The following is a 16,335-nucleotide window of genomic DNA, read 5'->3' on the forward strand; positions in this document are numbered from 1 at the left end:
GGAGTTTTGTGAAAAGGCACATAAATGGAAAAAATTGCTCAAAGCCAGCTCAAATAAAAGGATGAAACAGTGCTCAAAGCCAGGTTGGAAGGAAGTGTGGAAGGTAGACTTCAGGTCCCCATACCGTAAGGCCCTTGGCAATATCCTCTTGAAGGCGGCTGTAGGATAATGTTTTCTTTCTTTCTTTCTTTCTCTCTCTCTTTCTTTCTCTTTTAGAAGTAATCTGTTCTCTTTTGATCATTTCTCTCTCCCAGGTGATGACGTTACTACCAGCATATTCCGTGTTTACCTCCTTCTCCTGTTCTGCTTGCCATTTACCACCTTAGATACTAAAATTGACTATAAAATGGTTTCTGGCTCCAGTACCAATGACCAGATGTAATGCAGCTGTAATGGGTTAAAAAAAGGTCTCCACTCCTGGTATATGACATTCACCCATTATATATTTCCTGCAACAATTGTAATGTGTGGACTTGCCCTTTGTCCCCTCAGTCGGTAGGACTGGAGAATTTTGATGTTTCAGCAATGCAATGTTTTTATTCTAAAAAAATGTGCTAATTCTTATTGTGAACTAAACAGAATACTCCATACTTATTTATGTGTCTTGTTTCTGTTATTCTGTGTACTAGTAATTCATTTTAAATAAATACTTCCTGTAATGTATGATCATCTATAGCTGTTGACCTAACGTGCAAGGATACTTTTATCATTCACCAGCAGATGCCAGCAGAATCTAATCCCTATAGAAGCAGTTTCTAGTACAGTGCGCATGGAAGACAAGATTTGGTTCAGACTGCACTTTAGCATTTCAGAAAGAGCCCTGATGTGACTTTTGGGGCCCAAACGGTTGTGTACCCCTGCTATAATGGGGAAAACAACAAATAGTCTCTGCTTTTTGACAGGAATGGATGAAATTTGCAGGCATGGTTGCCCCTTCAGAGAGGATGAACCATGCCAGATTTCATACAGAGATGTGCCAGAGTTTTTATACAAGGGGAGTCTTCAAAGTTGGGAGGTGGGTTTTCAAAAACAGATTCACTCACTCTGCTGTTTTCTGTGAAAAAGTTATATGAGAATGGCGTACATCACAGAGGTGCCTGTAGGTAAACAAAACCTGTGACATTTCAGAAGGATAGGTGCTGGGGTTAGGGAGTTGTGAATGGAAAGGTTTTAGGGCTTTTTTCTGCTAAACAGACACCAGTCAGAAACATTTAAGTCAGGAGGGGGCAACCTGTGGCTCTCCACATACTGTTGGAGTCAAACTGCAATCAGCCCCACCAAGCATGGGAAATGGACAGGAATGATGGGAGTTGGGAGTCAACAACATCCAGAAGGCCACAGGTTGTCCACCCCTGCTTTAAGTGCTTGATCCTTGATGGAGTGTCTGGATGACACTGTAGAGCCTATGTACACTATATAGTGCAAGGGGAGCGTTTAAAATTTGGCATGTTTTTCATGGGTAATTTGTCAGGATAAAATGGACTCCCCCTCCCCCCCCCCCCCGATTGCTCTGTCTTCTGGCAGATATTTGCATTTCAGGGTAAAATTAATATGGCTTTTTGTTCAGGCAACTCAGGTTGACTGTGCTCTGTTGAAATCAGTGTCAATGTTCTTTTCAACTTGGATCTCTTCCATAACACTGAAAGCTCTTGAAATTGTTGGCTGCACTATATTGCCATAACAAAATTTTTATGGCAAGTACAAAGTGTTTCTGTAAATTATTCTTTATTAAGTTGCAAGTCATCTCACACTTAGGATAAACCATTCTTTCCCTTTACTATCCTCAAGGAGGCACCTATATTGAGGATTTAGTGACACATAAGTTGGTTTTAAATATAACTTAAAAGTCAGATGATTAATCAAGAAAACATGATAGATACAATGATCTGAAGGTATATAGTCCACTTCTTAGTGATACTAAGGATGGAACTAGATCTTTCACAACGTTTCTACTTGGCCACTGTTTCTAAATTAGCCACTGTTAATTTTCCGTTTAATCTTTTAGGCTGCCACACAAAGCAGAGAGGGGTATTTGTAGGGGAAAAGCAGAGAGCAGGAGGAGAGATGTTCAAAGCTCCATCTACCTGCTGCTTTCCTCTGCCGCCCCAACTGCTTTACTCCCAGTCTGCCCCCCAGATAAGGCTTCCCAATCAAGTGGGGAAAGTAGTGGGAGAGAGAACACATGAGTACCTCCCTTCCTGCCTACATCTTCTTCCTTGCATGTGGTTCCCTGCTTTGGATGAGAGGCAAATACATTATGGGGAATCCCATGTGTAGGACTAAATGGCTAGTTAATATTTCCAGCCTAAAAGCTTAAATGGAAAATGAACAGCAAGTGTTTTCTTCACAAAGGACAGATTATTTTTGGTGGTCATGCAAGAGGCATAAACGTAAGTAATAAAACAACAGAATCTAGATTGAATTGTAAGCTATACATAGCTTTCTGGGAACTTCAATACAATGCTATTCCTACTTTTCAAACCTACTAAGTAAAAACAAAGCTTTTACACTGCTTGAATATACTAACTTCATTTAGAATTACTGGTTGACTGAGTGTTAGACAAATATATTAAGATAGTTACACATTTTATTATAATATCTTAAACCTTCTAGTGTTCTGCTATATTTTTCACAATTTGGATTATTTCAAAATGCATTATGCTTCTATTTTAACATTCAAATGTGGTTTTTTACCATGTAAAACCTAGTCGTGCCTTAGTGTGATCATATTCATGTTCATTTAATAGTTTCATTTCTTGAGCGCTGTCACCTATATATGGTAGCTTATTAGCATGCTTGTCACATGACTGATGCCTTTCTCTATCAGTTGGTGCACTGACACCAGCAGTAACTTCATGGATTGCTTTGAAAAGAGGATAAAGATTCTGAGTTGTCTTGGATTCCTCATCAATTACTTTCTTTGCATACTTCTGGAATTCCTGCTCCTTGCAGAGTGCAATGAGGTCTTTTTGCCTAACATATTCTATGTCCTCTTGTTTCTCATGCCCTTGTCTTGCCATTTTTTCAGCCTGTATTGGAGAAAAAGCTCTTAAGTATATCTATAAATAATGTTAAAATTTATTTGAACTGAGATTATAAACTTGTGGAAGTCCTGATTTTTCCTCACAATCCACAGCCAATAAACTAATACAGTATTGGCAAGAATAAATAATAAACTCACATAGCAAAAGCATAGTATGGGTGCGATCCATTTTCCAATGAGGTTAATAACTGAATTTGCCTTTATTTTAATAGATCTGAGACTGGACTTATAGGCTGCTTCTGAGCAGTGTTCTTGCGCGAACCCCATTGGAATGAAAGAGAAGTTCCCTTCAGGTGTTCAGAATCTCTACCCATGGAGGGATGTGTGTTCCGCCTGGTCCCCACTCCACCCCCGGCCTCCCCATGTCGACAGGGAATGTGGGAATCCTGGGAATAGTTTGATAAATTTGCAGACAGCAGCTGCAATAAACTGTCCATTAAGACTTATAGTCAAGGTGAAAACTTTAAAACTGTATTTAATTAAAAACTTTATTCAAAGTAAAAAAAGGAACACACACAATCATCTCAGCTACTAGAAAATAAAACAGCACCTCATTGCAGAAGGAGGAGAAAAAAGGGAGGAGGCGGGATAAGAAGGGAAGTGGTCAAGATGCAGGAGCAGAACAGGGGCAAAGACAGGCTAAGCAAGTTAACCCCTTATTTACTAGAGAGAGGATTAGTCAGCAAGGACAGAAAGATTATCACAACTATCACCTACCACTAGCTCAAACAATTAACTAACAAGTGTTGTTGCCCATTTCTAATAGGGAAGGCCTGAAGAGAAACTGTAACTGTGTTTGCCTCAACGCAGTTATATTTCCCCACAAATCTGAGAAACCTGATTGTGCAGACTTCCTGATCCTGTAGAGGATTCTAACCACATTCAGCTGACCATGGTTACAGTTCCTCTTTAGACCATACGCATGAACACAGAGAGGTCGAGGGTGGAGGGAGTGGGACCAGAGCATGTGCCCCCATCTGCTTTCCACAGCTAGATATTCTAAATGTCTGAAGAGGACTTAAGTCAATGACAATAATGGTTACTAAACTGCTACTTCTCATCTAGCATTTTTGAACAAATAGGGTGTAAAAACCAAACTTTCTCACATTCCAGGTTTAGGTTTGGCTTGAAGGATTGCTAATTGCAGTATGAACCTGACAAAAAATCTGAATCACAAAGGCCATTCAAATTTGAATTATTTGCTAGTCCTTGCTAATAAAATTGGAAGCTACTGCCAATTCTAACAGTGTCCATGACTTGATATAAAATAATATATCCCTCAGCCTTCTTTCTAGGCAAATTGCTAGTTGGAAAATCTACAGTATTAACCAGATGGGTCAAATACTTAAGGTCTCTCCTAAAATAACTCAAAACTTAAAAACAAACTACTTTTAGTAAGCTTCCCTCTGCTGATGATATTCAGAATTCAAGTTTCTTCCATTACACCACACTGATGATGATCCTGGTTTTGTATACCCCACAGACAATGTTTTCTGATGGGATGTGAAATTTCTTTCTCTAATGTGTTTGTCGTATCTCAATCTGGAGATAAAGGAAGCCTGTAACCAAGATGATACCCAGATGCAGAGAATGGAGTTTCCTCTCACAAACTGCCCTCACTGAATAGAAATGCAGAGGTTATACTTACTATTTGCATGACATGGGCTTCTTGAAGTTTTAAGTTTGCACAATGATTTCTATGTTTCTTGTCCTTCTCCAGTTCTTGATAGATCCGGTCTGCTTCCATTAGTCCACGAAGTATCTCTTGAGCTTCCCGTTTCTCCTGTCTTTCCTTCTCTTCTTTCATTTTTATCTAGAAAAACACAATTTAATTCATATCCCATGGTAGTGAAACCTAAAATCTGATCATTCTATAATCAGCTACTAATCTACTCGAGCCTCGTGTGGCACAGAGTGGTAGGTGGCAGTATTGCAGCCGAAACTCTCCCCATGACCTGAGTTCGATCCCAGCGGAAGCCGGGTCTCGGGTAGCCGGCTCAGGTCGACTCAGCCTTCCATCCTTCCAAGGTCAGTAAAATGAATACCCAGCTTGCTGGGGGAAAGGTAGTCACGACTGGGGAAGGCAATGGCAAACCACCCTGCTATAGTCTGCCATGAAAACGCCAGCGCAAGTGGCGTCCCTCTAGGGGTCAGTAATGACCTGGTGCTTGCACAGGAGGAACCTTTCCTTTCCTAATTTACTCAGGAGTTAAATATATGCTATTCAGAGCTCCTAAATACTTTTATTTGAAAGCAAATCCCACTAATTTAAATTAAACTTGATTTCATGCAAGTTGCTTAGGATCACAATGTTATTTCATTGTAAAAGAAGTCTATTTTCAAAGACTGACTTATAAGAAATGATAAAACAGCAGAAGGTACAGGAGCGCATGGATTTTTCTTACCACACCAATTCTGTGTTCTTTTATGGATTCCAAATCAGCTTTGCTCTTTTCTTTTTTTTCTTTGAGTTCTTTTGCAAGCTCCTCTTCTGTCTCTGCAATTTCTCTAGCAATACGCTCATCATCGTCATCAAGCTTCTTTTTCATCATAGCAAAGAGGTGGTTAGTAATACGGTCCCTCTGTTCCGCCATTGACCTGTAACGGTTCAAATTAAGTCAAGTCAAATTTTATTGAGTAAATCTTCAGACCATTTCAAACATGATAAACACAGATTAAAAACAAGCAATAAATACCTGAATCTTAAAACATAAAACTATTATAAAAGAACCTAAGATTAAAGTAAAAAATTACCTATACAGTACATTTTAATAAAATGAGGTTTTATAAACCCATTAAGACCCCACATAATTTAAAAGCTATAACATGGCTCATTTAATCAGGCAGTTTTTCCTTTTCTTTTTTCCTTAAACTGGCCGCCTGATTCACAAACTGGTAAGCTCCTCAGAAGAGAAAATGCAGCTTGTCCTCAACCACCCAATTTTGCATACAGCCAAGAAATGGAGATAAATAATGTTCCCTACAACTGGAATATAACTGGCATTCCAGTAAATAGCAGGCCAGATCTTTTACTGCAGATGCACATATACAAAGTCTGTCTTGCACTGGAATGCCCCGGAATTTTCCTTGTTGCATCGTGGTGTCTATTTGTTAGAATTGGAGATGGCAAAGGCCGTGCATGTGCTGATCCCTTTTCACTGGGAGGAAGAGATATTTTTCTTCCTGAAATTGGGTTTTAGTCCTCACTAACCATTTCATGGACATTGCATTTGACAGAGTGGCTATGTCCATCTGCGCTCTTGTATCTGATAATCTTTGTTTAAAAACATTTCTTATATTAGGACTAAAAACATTTTGAACCTCCACAATAAAACCATAATTTAATACCAATTTTGAGAGATTGTACAGGCAAGATTTTTCTACGGATTTAACTGCCTGTTCATTTAGGCATTTGTTAGGGAGCCTGGCTTCACTCATTTGAACTAACTTGCACCAATAACTCAATAACCTAAGGTGGATCAGATCTGAAACTGCCTCTTTTCCAAGTTCGGTTCTCATTGTGTGGGCTGGAGAGACTCTTGACACACCTAAAATCAAATGTAAAAACAGGTTCTGGAGCCTTTCAATTGTCTCATTATTGGCAAAGCCCCAAATTTCTGTACCAAAGTTTAACATTGATTACACATTTGCCTTATACACACTCGTAGCTTGTTGGCGTGAGCCTGGGTAATTTAAGAGCCTATGCAAAGTCTGAGCACAGGCAGTTGCTTTCAGTTCATTTCTCTTTATTTGTAATGTCCAGGCTCCCACAGATGAAAAGACTATGCCCAAGTCAGTAAAAGACCCCACCTGCTCTATTTCATTGGTGTCTAAAAATCACGTATATCGTTTCTTTTTCTTGGCAAAGATCACCACTTTTGATTTCATGCTATTAATTACTAGATCATTCTCCCAACAGTGGTCACTGAACTTTCTTAATTGTCTGGACAGGCCTACCTGCATAGCAGGTAACAAAATCATAACATCCGCTTATAGAAGGATATTTATCGATCTACCCAAGACCTTTGGTGTATGAAAATCTTGGCTGTGAACTGATGCAACTACATCATTCATATAAAAGTTAAAAAGAAATGAAGCAAGGATGCAGCCCTTTTGAAACCCTTTGTCTGTGAGAACCGTATTTGTTAAGGCATGATTTACACCAGTTCCAGCCTTTAAACTGGAATAAAGTATAAAGAGCCTTTATGAGAAAAAGGAGTCTCTAATCTACACTTGTTTTCAGCAGTTTTTCCCATAGGTTTCTGTAACAGTTCAAGAATCAGTGCAATGATTCTCTAATGATGTGTTGCAAAAGGGTCTGAGGCACACCTTGACTAAATCCATCATATTGGATACAACCACCATTCAATGCCAGTCGGAGGAGGGAAGCCCTATTCAGCACTGATACCGATATCTCTTCAAATAAACCGATTTACGTATTTATTTATGTTTAAACTTCATCATCTGCTTTTCATTATAAAAAAATCCCAAAGCAGGATATAAAACCAATTAACTCCCAACCCCCAGTAAAATCATACAAACATAGACTGATAAAACTGTCAAACTGGGGATAACTCAAACACAAATAAATAACTTTTTACAAGATACAGCAAGACCTATTCAGTCAAAAGTCTGGGTGAACAAATAGATTTCTGGTTGGCACCAAAAGTTTATAAGACTCAGCGCCAATCGTATTTGAGGGGGGAGGGAGTTCCACACTCAGGGTGCCTATATCGAGAACACACTCTCTCGGGTTGCTGCATATAGAATCCCAGACAAATGTGGCACCATCAAGAGGACAACTTCACTAGATCTTAACGTCCGGGCAGGTATATAAGGGAGAAGGCACTCCATCAGATATCCAGGACCTAAACTGTGTATATGAGCAGCGGCATCATCCTGAGGCAGGGAGGAGGGAAGGGTACACAACCCGCAGTACAGGTGACTGATGTGGGGGAATCCATGAAGCATTGTCATTGCCCAGAAAGTATGATCCTTCCCTGAGTGACCTAGCAAAAAGAAGAGTACCTGCCCATGATTTTAAGAGCTGATAAAGGAAATGCGTGTATAAGAATGAAGTGTACCTCTAGTTTTAATCCAAAAATACAGTATTCCCCAGGTATTCAAGAGCATGTGAAACACTGAATTAGTATCGTATGTAGATGGCACATGAAGAAATGATATTTCCTTAGAGGCACATCATTGGAACCTTATTATCATATTTGAATTCAGGCATTCAATTTTATTTCACTATCTTTGCTCAAATCACATATTCTTTTATGATAAGTGATAATGTCACCACACAACCATTAGTTCAGACATTTACTAGGCCAGGAAGAGTCTTCAAGTGGTCGAGGAGCATGCATGACCCCCCCACCCCCCCCCGGATCATCATGTAGATACATTTGATACAGACACTCAACATGGACGCCCAACTGAGAAAATACCCAATTTATGCAATCTCTCTCTCACACACATACACTCTTTTTGTGGGATAAGAATTGCATGAATTGAGCATCTATGCAGTCACAACACACGTGACACTGGGTTGGATCCAGAGTTCTCTTCTGGAAACAGAAGAGCTCCTTGCACTCATGGAAGAAACTCCAATCCTCTCCTCTGCAGCCCCCTATGCCACTCCCCACATTGTTCCACAGGGTCCTCAATGCTTTGGAGCAGGTTTACAGGGCTTCAGGGGCCGGGGGAATCGGTAAAAACTGCTTCCCCTCCTTCCGCCAATGTGGAGTGTTTCCCATGGGCACAACTCCGCTGAGGGGACATTCCCACCAACAGACAGCTAATTAGGATTGAAGCCATTATCTGCATGATGAATGGGAGGGAGGCATCCTTTAAAGCAGGGATGGGCAACTTGTAGGCCAAAACATCTGGAGGGCCACAACTCCTATCAGCCCTCATCAGTGGCTATGCTGGCATGGGCTGACGGGAGTTGCAGGCTAAAACATTTAGAGGGCCACAAATTGTCCACCCTTGTCTTAAAGCTACTGTTTACAATATCCATTAGATAAAATCAGATAAAATTAATTCATAGCAGCATACAACTGAATCCAGACTCTTTAGTCTTTTACTGATTGATTCTAGACCACTCTGGGAGCCCATTTTTGGGTTGAGGGCAGCATAAAAATACTTTAAATAAATAAATAGTGCCCAATGTGAAGGGAGGAAGTGGGTGCCCTAACTCCCAGTAGTGTAGGCAGGGACAAGAGGTTGCTCGGGCTGAACACCAACCCAGCAAGGTAGGCTGCTACCACCCCTTACATTCAACTCAGCCTGAGTCAGGGAACTCTCAGACCTTACAGGACAAATAGGGGGCCAAACTACCACCCTCTATTTCTAAGGCTTAGGCAGTAGCATTAACCCAGAGGAAGACTTCGGATTTAGTACTAAGGCAATTTAGAAAGAAGCACACAGACAACCAGCTGTAAAGGTAGTAAGTTTACTGGGAAAAGGGAATAAAAGATACCCAAGAGCCAGAGACTGTTTGAAAATGATACTTCAAGGAAAAAATAATAAAGCTATCTAAAACTGTCCATACATACCTAGGCACAGGTCTACAAATAGGACAGGGCCCAGACAGAAACACTTGGCATCCAAAGCAAAGGTACAACGACAACAATGGGTAGTTGTAACTCCCTGGTTATATACTCAAGCTACTGGGCAACTCTAAGGTGATCCCCATTAGCCAATCACAGCTTGGTTAGAACAGTTTTCTCAGGCCCCTAAAGGGGGCTGAGGCTTCCCACAAGAATGCAGCTGAGATCACGCAGTCCAATTATGCAGGTCTGTTCTGACCTTGGAGCTAGAAGATAACACACGCACAAGTGGTTTACGCCCTACGTGCAACCCCAGCCTTTGCAAAATGGGAGCTTACAAAGTACTAGAACACTAAAAGAAAATGGAGTTCCTGACACCCTAAAATGTTGTGACCGTAATATTGCAATGTGCAAGAGGTGTCTCCACTGGAAACAGTCATAATACTAGAAAACTTCATCCTTGATTTGGATCATGTATTAAAAATTTATCACTCATATTTTGCCTACCTGCACATTTCCTCTTCTTTTGTTTTTCTCAGCTTAGCCATAGCTTGCTTTGCTTTAAAATGTGCTCGAATTTTATCATCCTCTTCTTCTTGTTTTTGCTTTTCTATAGCTTTAAGAATAATCTGGTCAGAAACATGTGCCTTTAAAAGAACAAAACAAAACAGAAAGTACATTTTGCTTTCCAAAATTAGCATCTATACCTCCTGTCGCCATGATCTCTGCCTGCCACACTACTCAGCTGATTAGAAAACACCCAACCCAGCCATCAGGAATCACTGCTTCAAAGAACTCCCCGCCGGGTGTCTCTTGCCCTTTCTGAGGGACAGACTTCAGGGATGGGGAGGTTTGGCAAGCCATATGAGGAAGCCTCAATGGAGGTTCCCCACCACTGATCTACAGCATCAGTGCATTTGTACAGAATAGGCCCAAGCTATGGAAGACAATAGTTTATACAAATGGGGACCAGCAAGGATGTAGGGCAGAGAGAAAATGGGTAATTGTTTGCTCTGCCTCTTATCCACAGAATGAAGGGGTCATTGGGGACTTTCTCAAACATAGGGAATGAATGCATCAATTGAGCTAATTCCCCTTAGCCAAAAGTCTTGACAACTAAAAGGAAAGAAGGTGAAATCATATCCCCTTTGGCCCCTATCTTTTCATGGGGGCTTTGGCTGGAATGAAAAGAAGAAAGCAGCACACTTTAAGCTCTATCTAACTAAGTGCCGTGTCTGCATTAAGAATGTGAGAATCCTGCAATGTCCGGTCTGGGAGGGTCCATCGCGGGGAAATTTGGCCCTCTTGGGGTTCAGTGGATTTCCCTGGAGCCCTGTCACGTTCTCTGGATTTTGTGCAGTTTGTTTTTGTCTTTAAACAGGGCAAGGTATGCCAATTGCAGCCACAATTAGTGTAACTTGGACTAATTACAGCTGTAATTAGCATCTTTTACGCCATTTGTGGCAGCAAAGTACTTGGTTATATGTAAATTGTGGCTGTAATTCACAAAACAACCCATGCTGCATGGCTAGTCACCCATCATGGGTTTTAGATTTGTCAACATCTGGTTTGACACCACAGCTGTTTTGGACTGCACCATTTGTCTGATTCTGCCAATACTCAATCTACTATTTGGAGTAGTAAGAATCCTCTCAGTCTGTATGTGTGGCTCACAGGTGCTGATTAAGCACATCTCTAACACACAAACACACACGCAAACACATGTGTACGCATGCACGTGTGTTTCTGGAAGCAGCCTTTGCCTCTCCCATCCCTCACACCAAAAGTTCCCCTATAAAAGCTACAATAATTTCTGCAGGCTCTCGCCTAAGGCACCTGAATCAACTCCACCACCATTTGTTATCTCTTAGTACTTTGACTGGTTTGTTTAAATCAGCACCTCAAAAAATCTCTCTAACTTTGTAAGGGATGAGGGTCAATAAAGTGAAACACAATCCAGACAAGACAGAGGTACTGTTAGTGGGTGGTTCATCTACCTGGCTAGGTGATGTTCAACCTGTTCTGGAGGGGGTTGCATGCTCCCTAAAGGAGAGTTAGGGGGTGTTCTTGGAACAAGAACTGTCACTTGAGGCACAGGTGAACTCAATGGCATGGAACACTTTTTATCAGCTTAGGCTGGTATACCAACTACACCCTTATTTGGACAGAGATAGCCTAGCTACAGTTATTCATGCTCTGATAACCTCTCATCTGGATTACTGCAATGCATTATACATGGCGCTGCCTTTGAAAATGGTCCAGAAACTTCAGCTAGTCCAAAATAGGGCAGCAAGATTGTTAACAGGGACTGGCCAACAAGATCACATTATGCCAGTACTTTTTCAGCTGCACTGGCTGCCAGTCCATTTCCAGGCCCGATTCAAAGTGCTGGTATTGACATTCAAAGCCCTTAATGGCTTGGGGCCAGGTTATCTGAAGGATTCTCTCCTCCCATATGTGCCTGCCCGGACCTTAAGCTCATCCTCAGCGGTTCTTGTCCATGAGCCCCTGCAAAGGAAGCGAGGTAGATGGTTACCAGGAAGAGGGCCTTTTCTGCTGTGGAATGAGCTCCTTAGAGTGGTTTGCCTGGCACCTAAGTTGTACTCCTTTCGGCACCAGGTGACAACCTTTTTATTCTCCTAGTATTTTATCATTTTAGCTTCCTAGTCTTTTAGCTTTGGTGTTTTAAATCTGTATTGTAAATCTCTGCATTGCTGCTAGGTTTTATTCTGGTTGTACTGTTATATTGTGGTTTTAAGCTTTCATATTTTATATTGTTTTATGGTGAGCTTTGTGGTTTTAGTTTTTGTGAACTGCCCAGAGAGCTTCGGCTACTGGGCAGTATAGAAATGAAATAATAAATAAGGGTCAAAAAGCATATTTTAGATCCCAACTTTCAAAGATTTGGATACGGGCTTTATGCTACATACCTGATGTGCCTGCATACGCCTATGTTTCTCTTCATATTCCTCTTTCTCTTTTTCCTGCATTTCCTGTTGATATAACCTGGTCAATGCCTGAATCTCTTCCCCTTCTTTTATGTCTTGTAGCTTGCTCAGTTTTGCTAAACGTTCGTGCTCTTTTATCCTAAAACATAAACAAAGGGAAATCACTGGTAAACCAGCATGCTATTACCAATGTCTGAAGTTTCTCTACAATTAATGGAACTTTTGAACTAAACATGGGGAGTGGATCAGAGTTCATACATCCAACTCAGTGCCCAAGAAGATCAATGTTCCATTGCATCATACATCAGTTTATCCAAGGCGGCTTATAACACATGAAGACAATTTTTTAAAACTCCAGAATTACCCAGTGCCCTTGTCCTACTGGCTGATAGCAGATGCCACTGTGTCCTATCCTCACTTCTGCAGTCCCACAGCAGGTCTGTTAGAGCAGACTTCTATCTGGCAGGGAGAAGGAACAAAACTCCCTACAGCTGCTCTTTCAGAATGTGGCCTGATAAAATATATCACCTTATTGCTTTTGTATTTATTAGTCTCTTACACTAATATAACAGTGGTAATTAAAACTGAGTGCAAGGACATTAGTGAGCAAATAGGATTTCTTTTCTACCCACCCCCACCTCTCAGTGCTAAAACAGATCAATTTCTATATTGTTGATTTATGTGGAAACCATGCTTGCCCAACAAACACTTCCTTTATTTTTATGTGTTTAAAAACATTTCTAAAATGCTTTATATTAACAAATATCTAAAGTGGTGTACAAATTAAAATAATACAAAAATTGGCAACAATAAAATAAGATAAAACCCCAAACAATTCATAATAAGTGCACAGTCAGGTCTGGGGGCAGTGTATGCTCGCAGTATCAACGGTCAGGAAATGCCTGTTGAAATACATTCTCAGCACACAGCAAATCTATACTGCTGGCGCATGCCTTATATCCAAGGGAAGGCTGTTCCTAAGAGCAGGTGCTATCACTGTGAAAGCCCTCTTCCAGGTGGCTGCCAGGTACGTAACTCATGGCTGTGGCTCCACAAGAGGGACTCATCCAATGGTCTTAGTGAGCAGGCAGGCTAATATGGGAGAAGGCAATCCCTCAGATAAACTGGTCCCAAGTTGTTTAGGGCTTTATGAACTACCTACTTGTCAGGGTTGGATTGGAGCCTATAGAGCCCCAAAGCAGTTCTGATTCTGAGGAAGAGAGAGAAACTATGGGAGAGGAACCCAAGCGCCGTTCAGAGGTGCCGCTGGAGGGACAGCCCCTCCCTGATCACATTCCTGAGAGTGGTAGTGACCCTGGCAGGCAGGGAGAGGGACAACTGGAGCTTCGGGATGCTAGGCGCCGGGACAAGCGGGAGATGGAGGATGCCGAGAGGAGGCGCTCAGCCCGCTTGGCGCGACATCAACAGCTGCGCCCCAATGCCCCACAGGAAAGGGTTGGACTTTCGCCTCCTAGCCCTTAAGTTCAGAGGCTTCCCGCCTTTACCCTCCAAACGGAGATCAACTGATTCACTAAGGCTAGAAACCCCTAGTAGGCAGCTCTCTTAAGTTTCCCTCATTAGGCTCATGCAATTAGCATCTGTAAGCACCATTAGGTTGAATGGAAACAAAGCCTTGGAAAAGAGCCCTATCGTCTGCGTGTTGATTCTGGCTACTTGAGGATTTCAGAAGGCAGCAAGGGTGCTCCGGACATTACCTAAAAGACCCAGCTTTGCATGGGTTGGAATAACCCTCAGTTTGATAGAGAGGCTCCATCAAGCAAACTTATGCAGCTGTCAAAGTTGAACACGTTCTACCCACCACATCTGAAGACATGCCACCTGGAACCCTGTCAGGAGCGCCCTAGCTGCCTCTTCCAGTCCCCTCCAATAGCCAACTCAGGACACAGACAATGAGGATTCTTTCCAAGGCTTTATTCCTTTATGACTCTTTCAGATACTAATCACTAGCGACTAAGCAAGGACCAGCACTGGGGGAAGACTGCAGAGTAGCCTAAGCTCCAGGTAAGGCAGTTGGTCCTCATTTGAAGGAGAACCAAGGGAAGACTCTGAACTTATGGGCTAGGGAGAGATCCTCCCTCTTTCCCTTGGGTCCTCGGGACGCAACCGTTGTTTGAGCGCCAAACGAGTGGAGCGCCTCCTTTCCACGCCCTCCATCTGTTGTCGCTCCCTGCGTCTGCACCGAGTATCCAGCAAGCCCCCCTCCAGCGCTCTCTCACTGCCAGGGTCACTATCTCTCCCAGGAATGCTGGCAGGAGGAATCTCTGCCAGCTGCTGTGCTTGTGAGAGATGAGTGAGCTCCTCTCCCACGGATTGCTGTTCTTCCTCAGAATCAGAACTCTGGGGCTCTATGGGCTCAGTTTCCACCCTGACACACCCCTAGGCATGGCCTCTGCCATGGTGCAACGCTACAGCACCCTAAAGGAGGGTTCTGTCCACTCCATTCCACTGGGGCACAGGCTGTTCCATATCAGGGGGGAAGGCGCAGCTATATAACTTTGTCCTCCCAACAACTCCACCCAACTTCAAACTGTACTGTCTGCAAAGCTATGCACAGGTTAGGGAGGTCTACCACCAAGTGACTGAAGATGGTGCTGCATTACCATCAAACACATGGACACGTTAAAATTAAGGCATTTTAAAAACAAAATAACCTCAAGGTGCACACCCCTAGGGTTCCTGTAGTTTGCATGCCAAGTTTCAAGTGCCTAGGTTTTACAGTCTTGGTGCTATGGTGCTGGCAGATAAACAGCGCACATCCTTTTTTATTATTATAAATAACAAAACCTTAAATCTGGCTCAGCAGCATACTGGCAAGCAGTGCAATCTTTAATGGAGTGGAACATGTTTGCAGTAAGCCGCTTGAGTGAGCACCATAGCCACTGAATTCTGCATGAGTTGCAGCTTCCAGGCCAGACCCAATAACAGCCCCACATAGAGCACATTGCAATAATCCAACCTCGCAGTTACTAATACATGGGTCACAGTGGCCATGTATGGATTTAAGTGGGTTTTAAAAAGTGCTATCTTGATTATATTTACTGCTCCAGTTGATCCTTGCTAAGCTGCAGTCTCTTCATATGGCTTTCTTTGGCTTTTTCCTCCTCTCTTAGTATAGCTTTTTGACATTCACATTCTATTTCTTCATCCTTCTTGTGGTATAGATTTTGTTTTTTCTTTTTAAATTCAATCTGGGCATCTCTTTCCTTTAAGACTTCAGTAAGTAAGAGGGCTCTCTACAAAACAAAAAGTTACTTTTAACAGGCTTCCGAGCTTAAGCATCCCAAAAATTAAAATGAAAAAAACACAAAACCCACTACATTACATGAAATCCTTTCACTCTCTCATTTTGATAATACAGTTGTATTGTGGCTTGTTGTATGGTCTCTTTTCGCTTCTGTGCTTGGTACTTTGCTTCTTCCAGGTCAATCTTTCTTCTTTCTTCCTCTTCTTTCTCTTGCCGCACTTTTTTGGCTTTTAGTTTTCTCTGTGACATACCCTGCAATACCAAGAAACCCCATTCCTATTAGGGATATTATTAGAAGCACAATGGGTTAGGTCAAAACTGGCACCTTTAAAAAATCATGCAAACAATCTTTACATGTACTTCAAAAAACAAGATTAACTTCACTTTGAGCTCCACTGAAGAGTTCTCATCTCAAGGGTGAATTATACCAGAATGACGTGGATTCTCCACTGTTACATTTGAAGGGAGCTTTAGCATCAATTAAACACAAACTCCAAAGACAATTTGTTTACTTCTCTTACATGTCTC

The 16,335-nt window shown here is 41.9% G+C and overlaps 1 protein-coding gene across 2 annotated transcripts in view; it reads right to left on the reverse strand.

Moving 5' to 3' along the window:
- Nucleotides 1–220: 220 nt before the first annotated feature.
- The window catches only part of CFAP210 (cilia and flagella associated protein 210), a 32,447-nt gene continuing 16,332 nt past the window's right edge, over nucleotides 221–16,335 (reverse strand). For both annotated transcript variants that reach the window (XM_084812412.1, XM_084812409.1), the window contains 7 exons: nucleotides 15,886–16,059; nucleotides 15,603–15,796; nucleotides 12,525–12,681; nucleotides 10,102–10,241; nucleotides 5,449–5,641; nucleotides 4,692–4,856; nucleotides 221–3,029 (listed from right to left, as the gene is read on the reverse strand). In XM_084812412.1, coding sequence (XP_084668538.1) covers nucleotides 2,691–3,029; nucleotides 4,692–4,856; nucleotides 5,449–5,641; nucleotides 10,102–10,241; nucleotides 12,525–12,681; nucleotides 15,603–15,796; nucleotides 15,886–16,059 — 1,362 coding nt within the window. In that variant the 3' untranslated portion in view covers nucleotides 221–2,690. The remainder of the gene's footprint in view (nucleotides 3,030–4,691; nucleotides 4,857–5,448; nucleotides 5,642–10,101; nucleotides 10,242–12,524; nucleotides 12,682–15,602; nucleotides 15,797–15,885; nucleotides 16,060–16,335) is intronic.

The sequence above is a fragment of the Heloderma suspectum genome, chromosome 1 (genome assembly GCF_057233095.1).
Source record: "Heloderma suspectum isolate Gila_16-S chromosome 1, 16-S_ref, whole genome shotgun sequence".
Lineage (NCBI taxonomy): Eukaryota > Metazoa > Chordata > Lepidosauria > Squamata > Helodermatidae > Heloderma > Heloderma suspectum.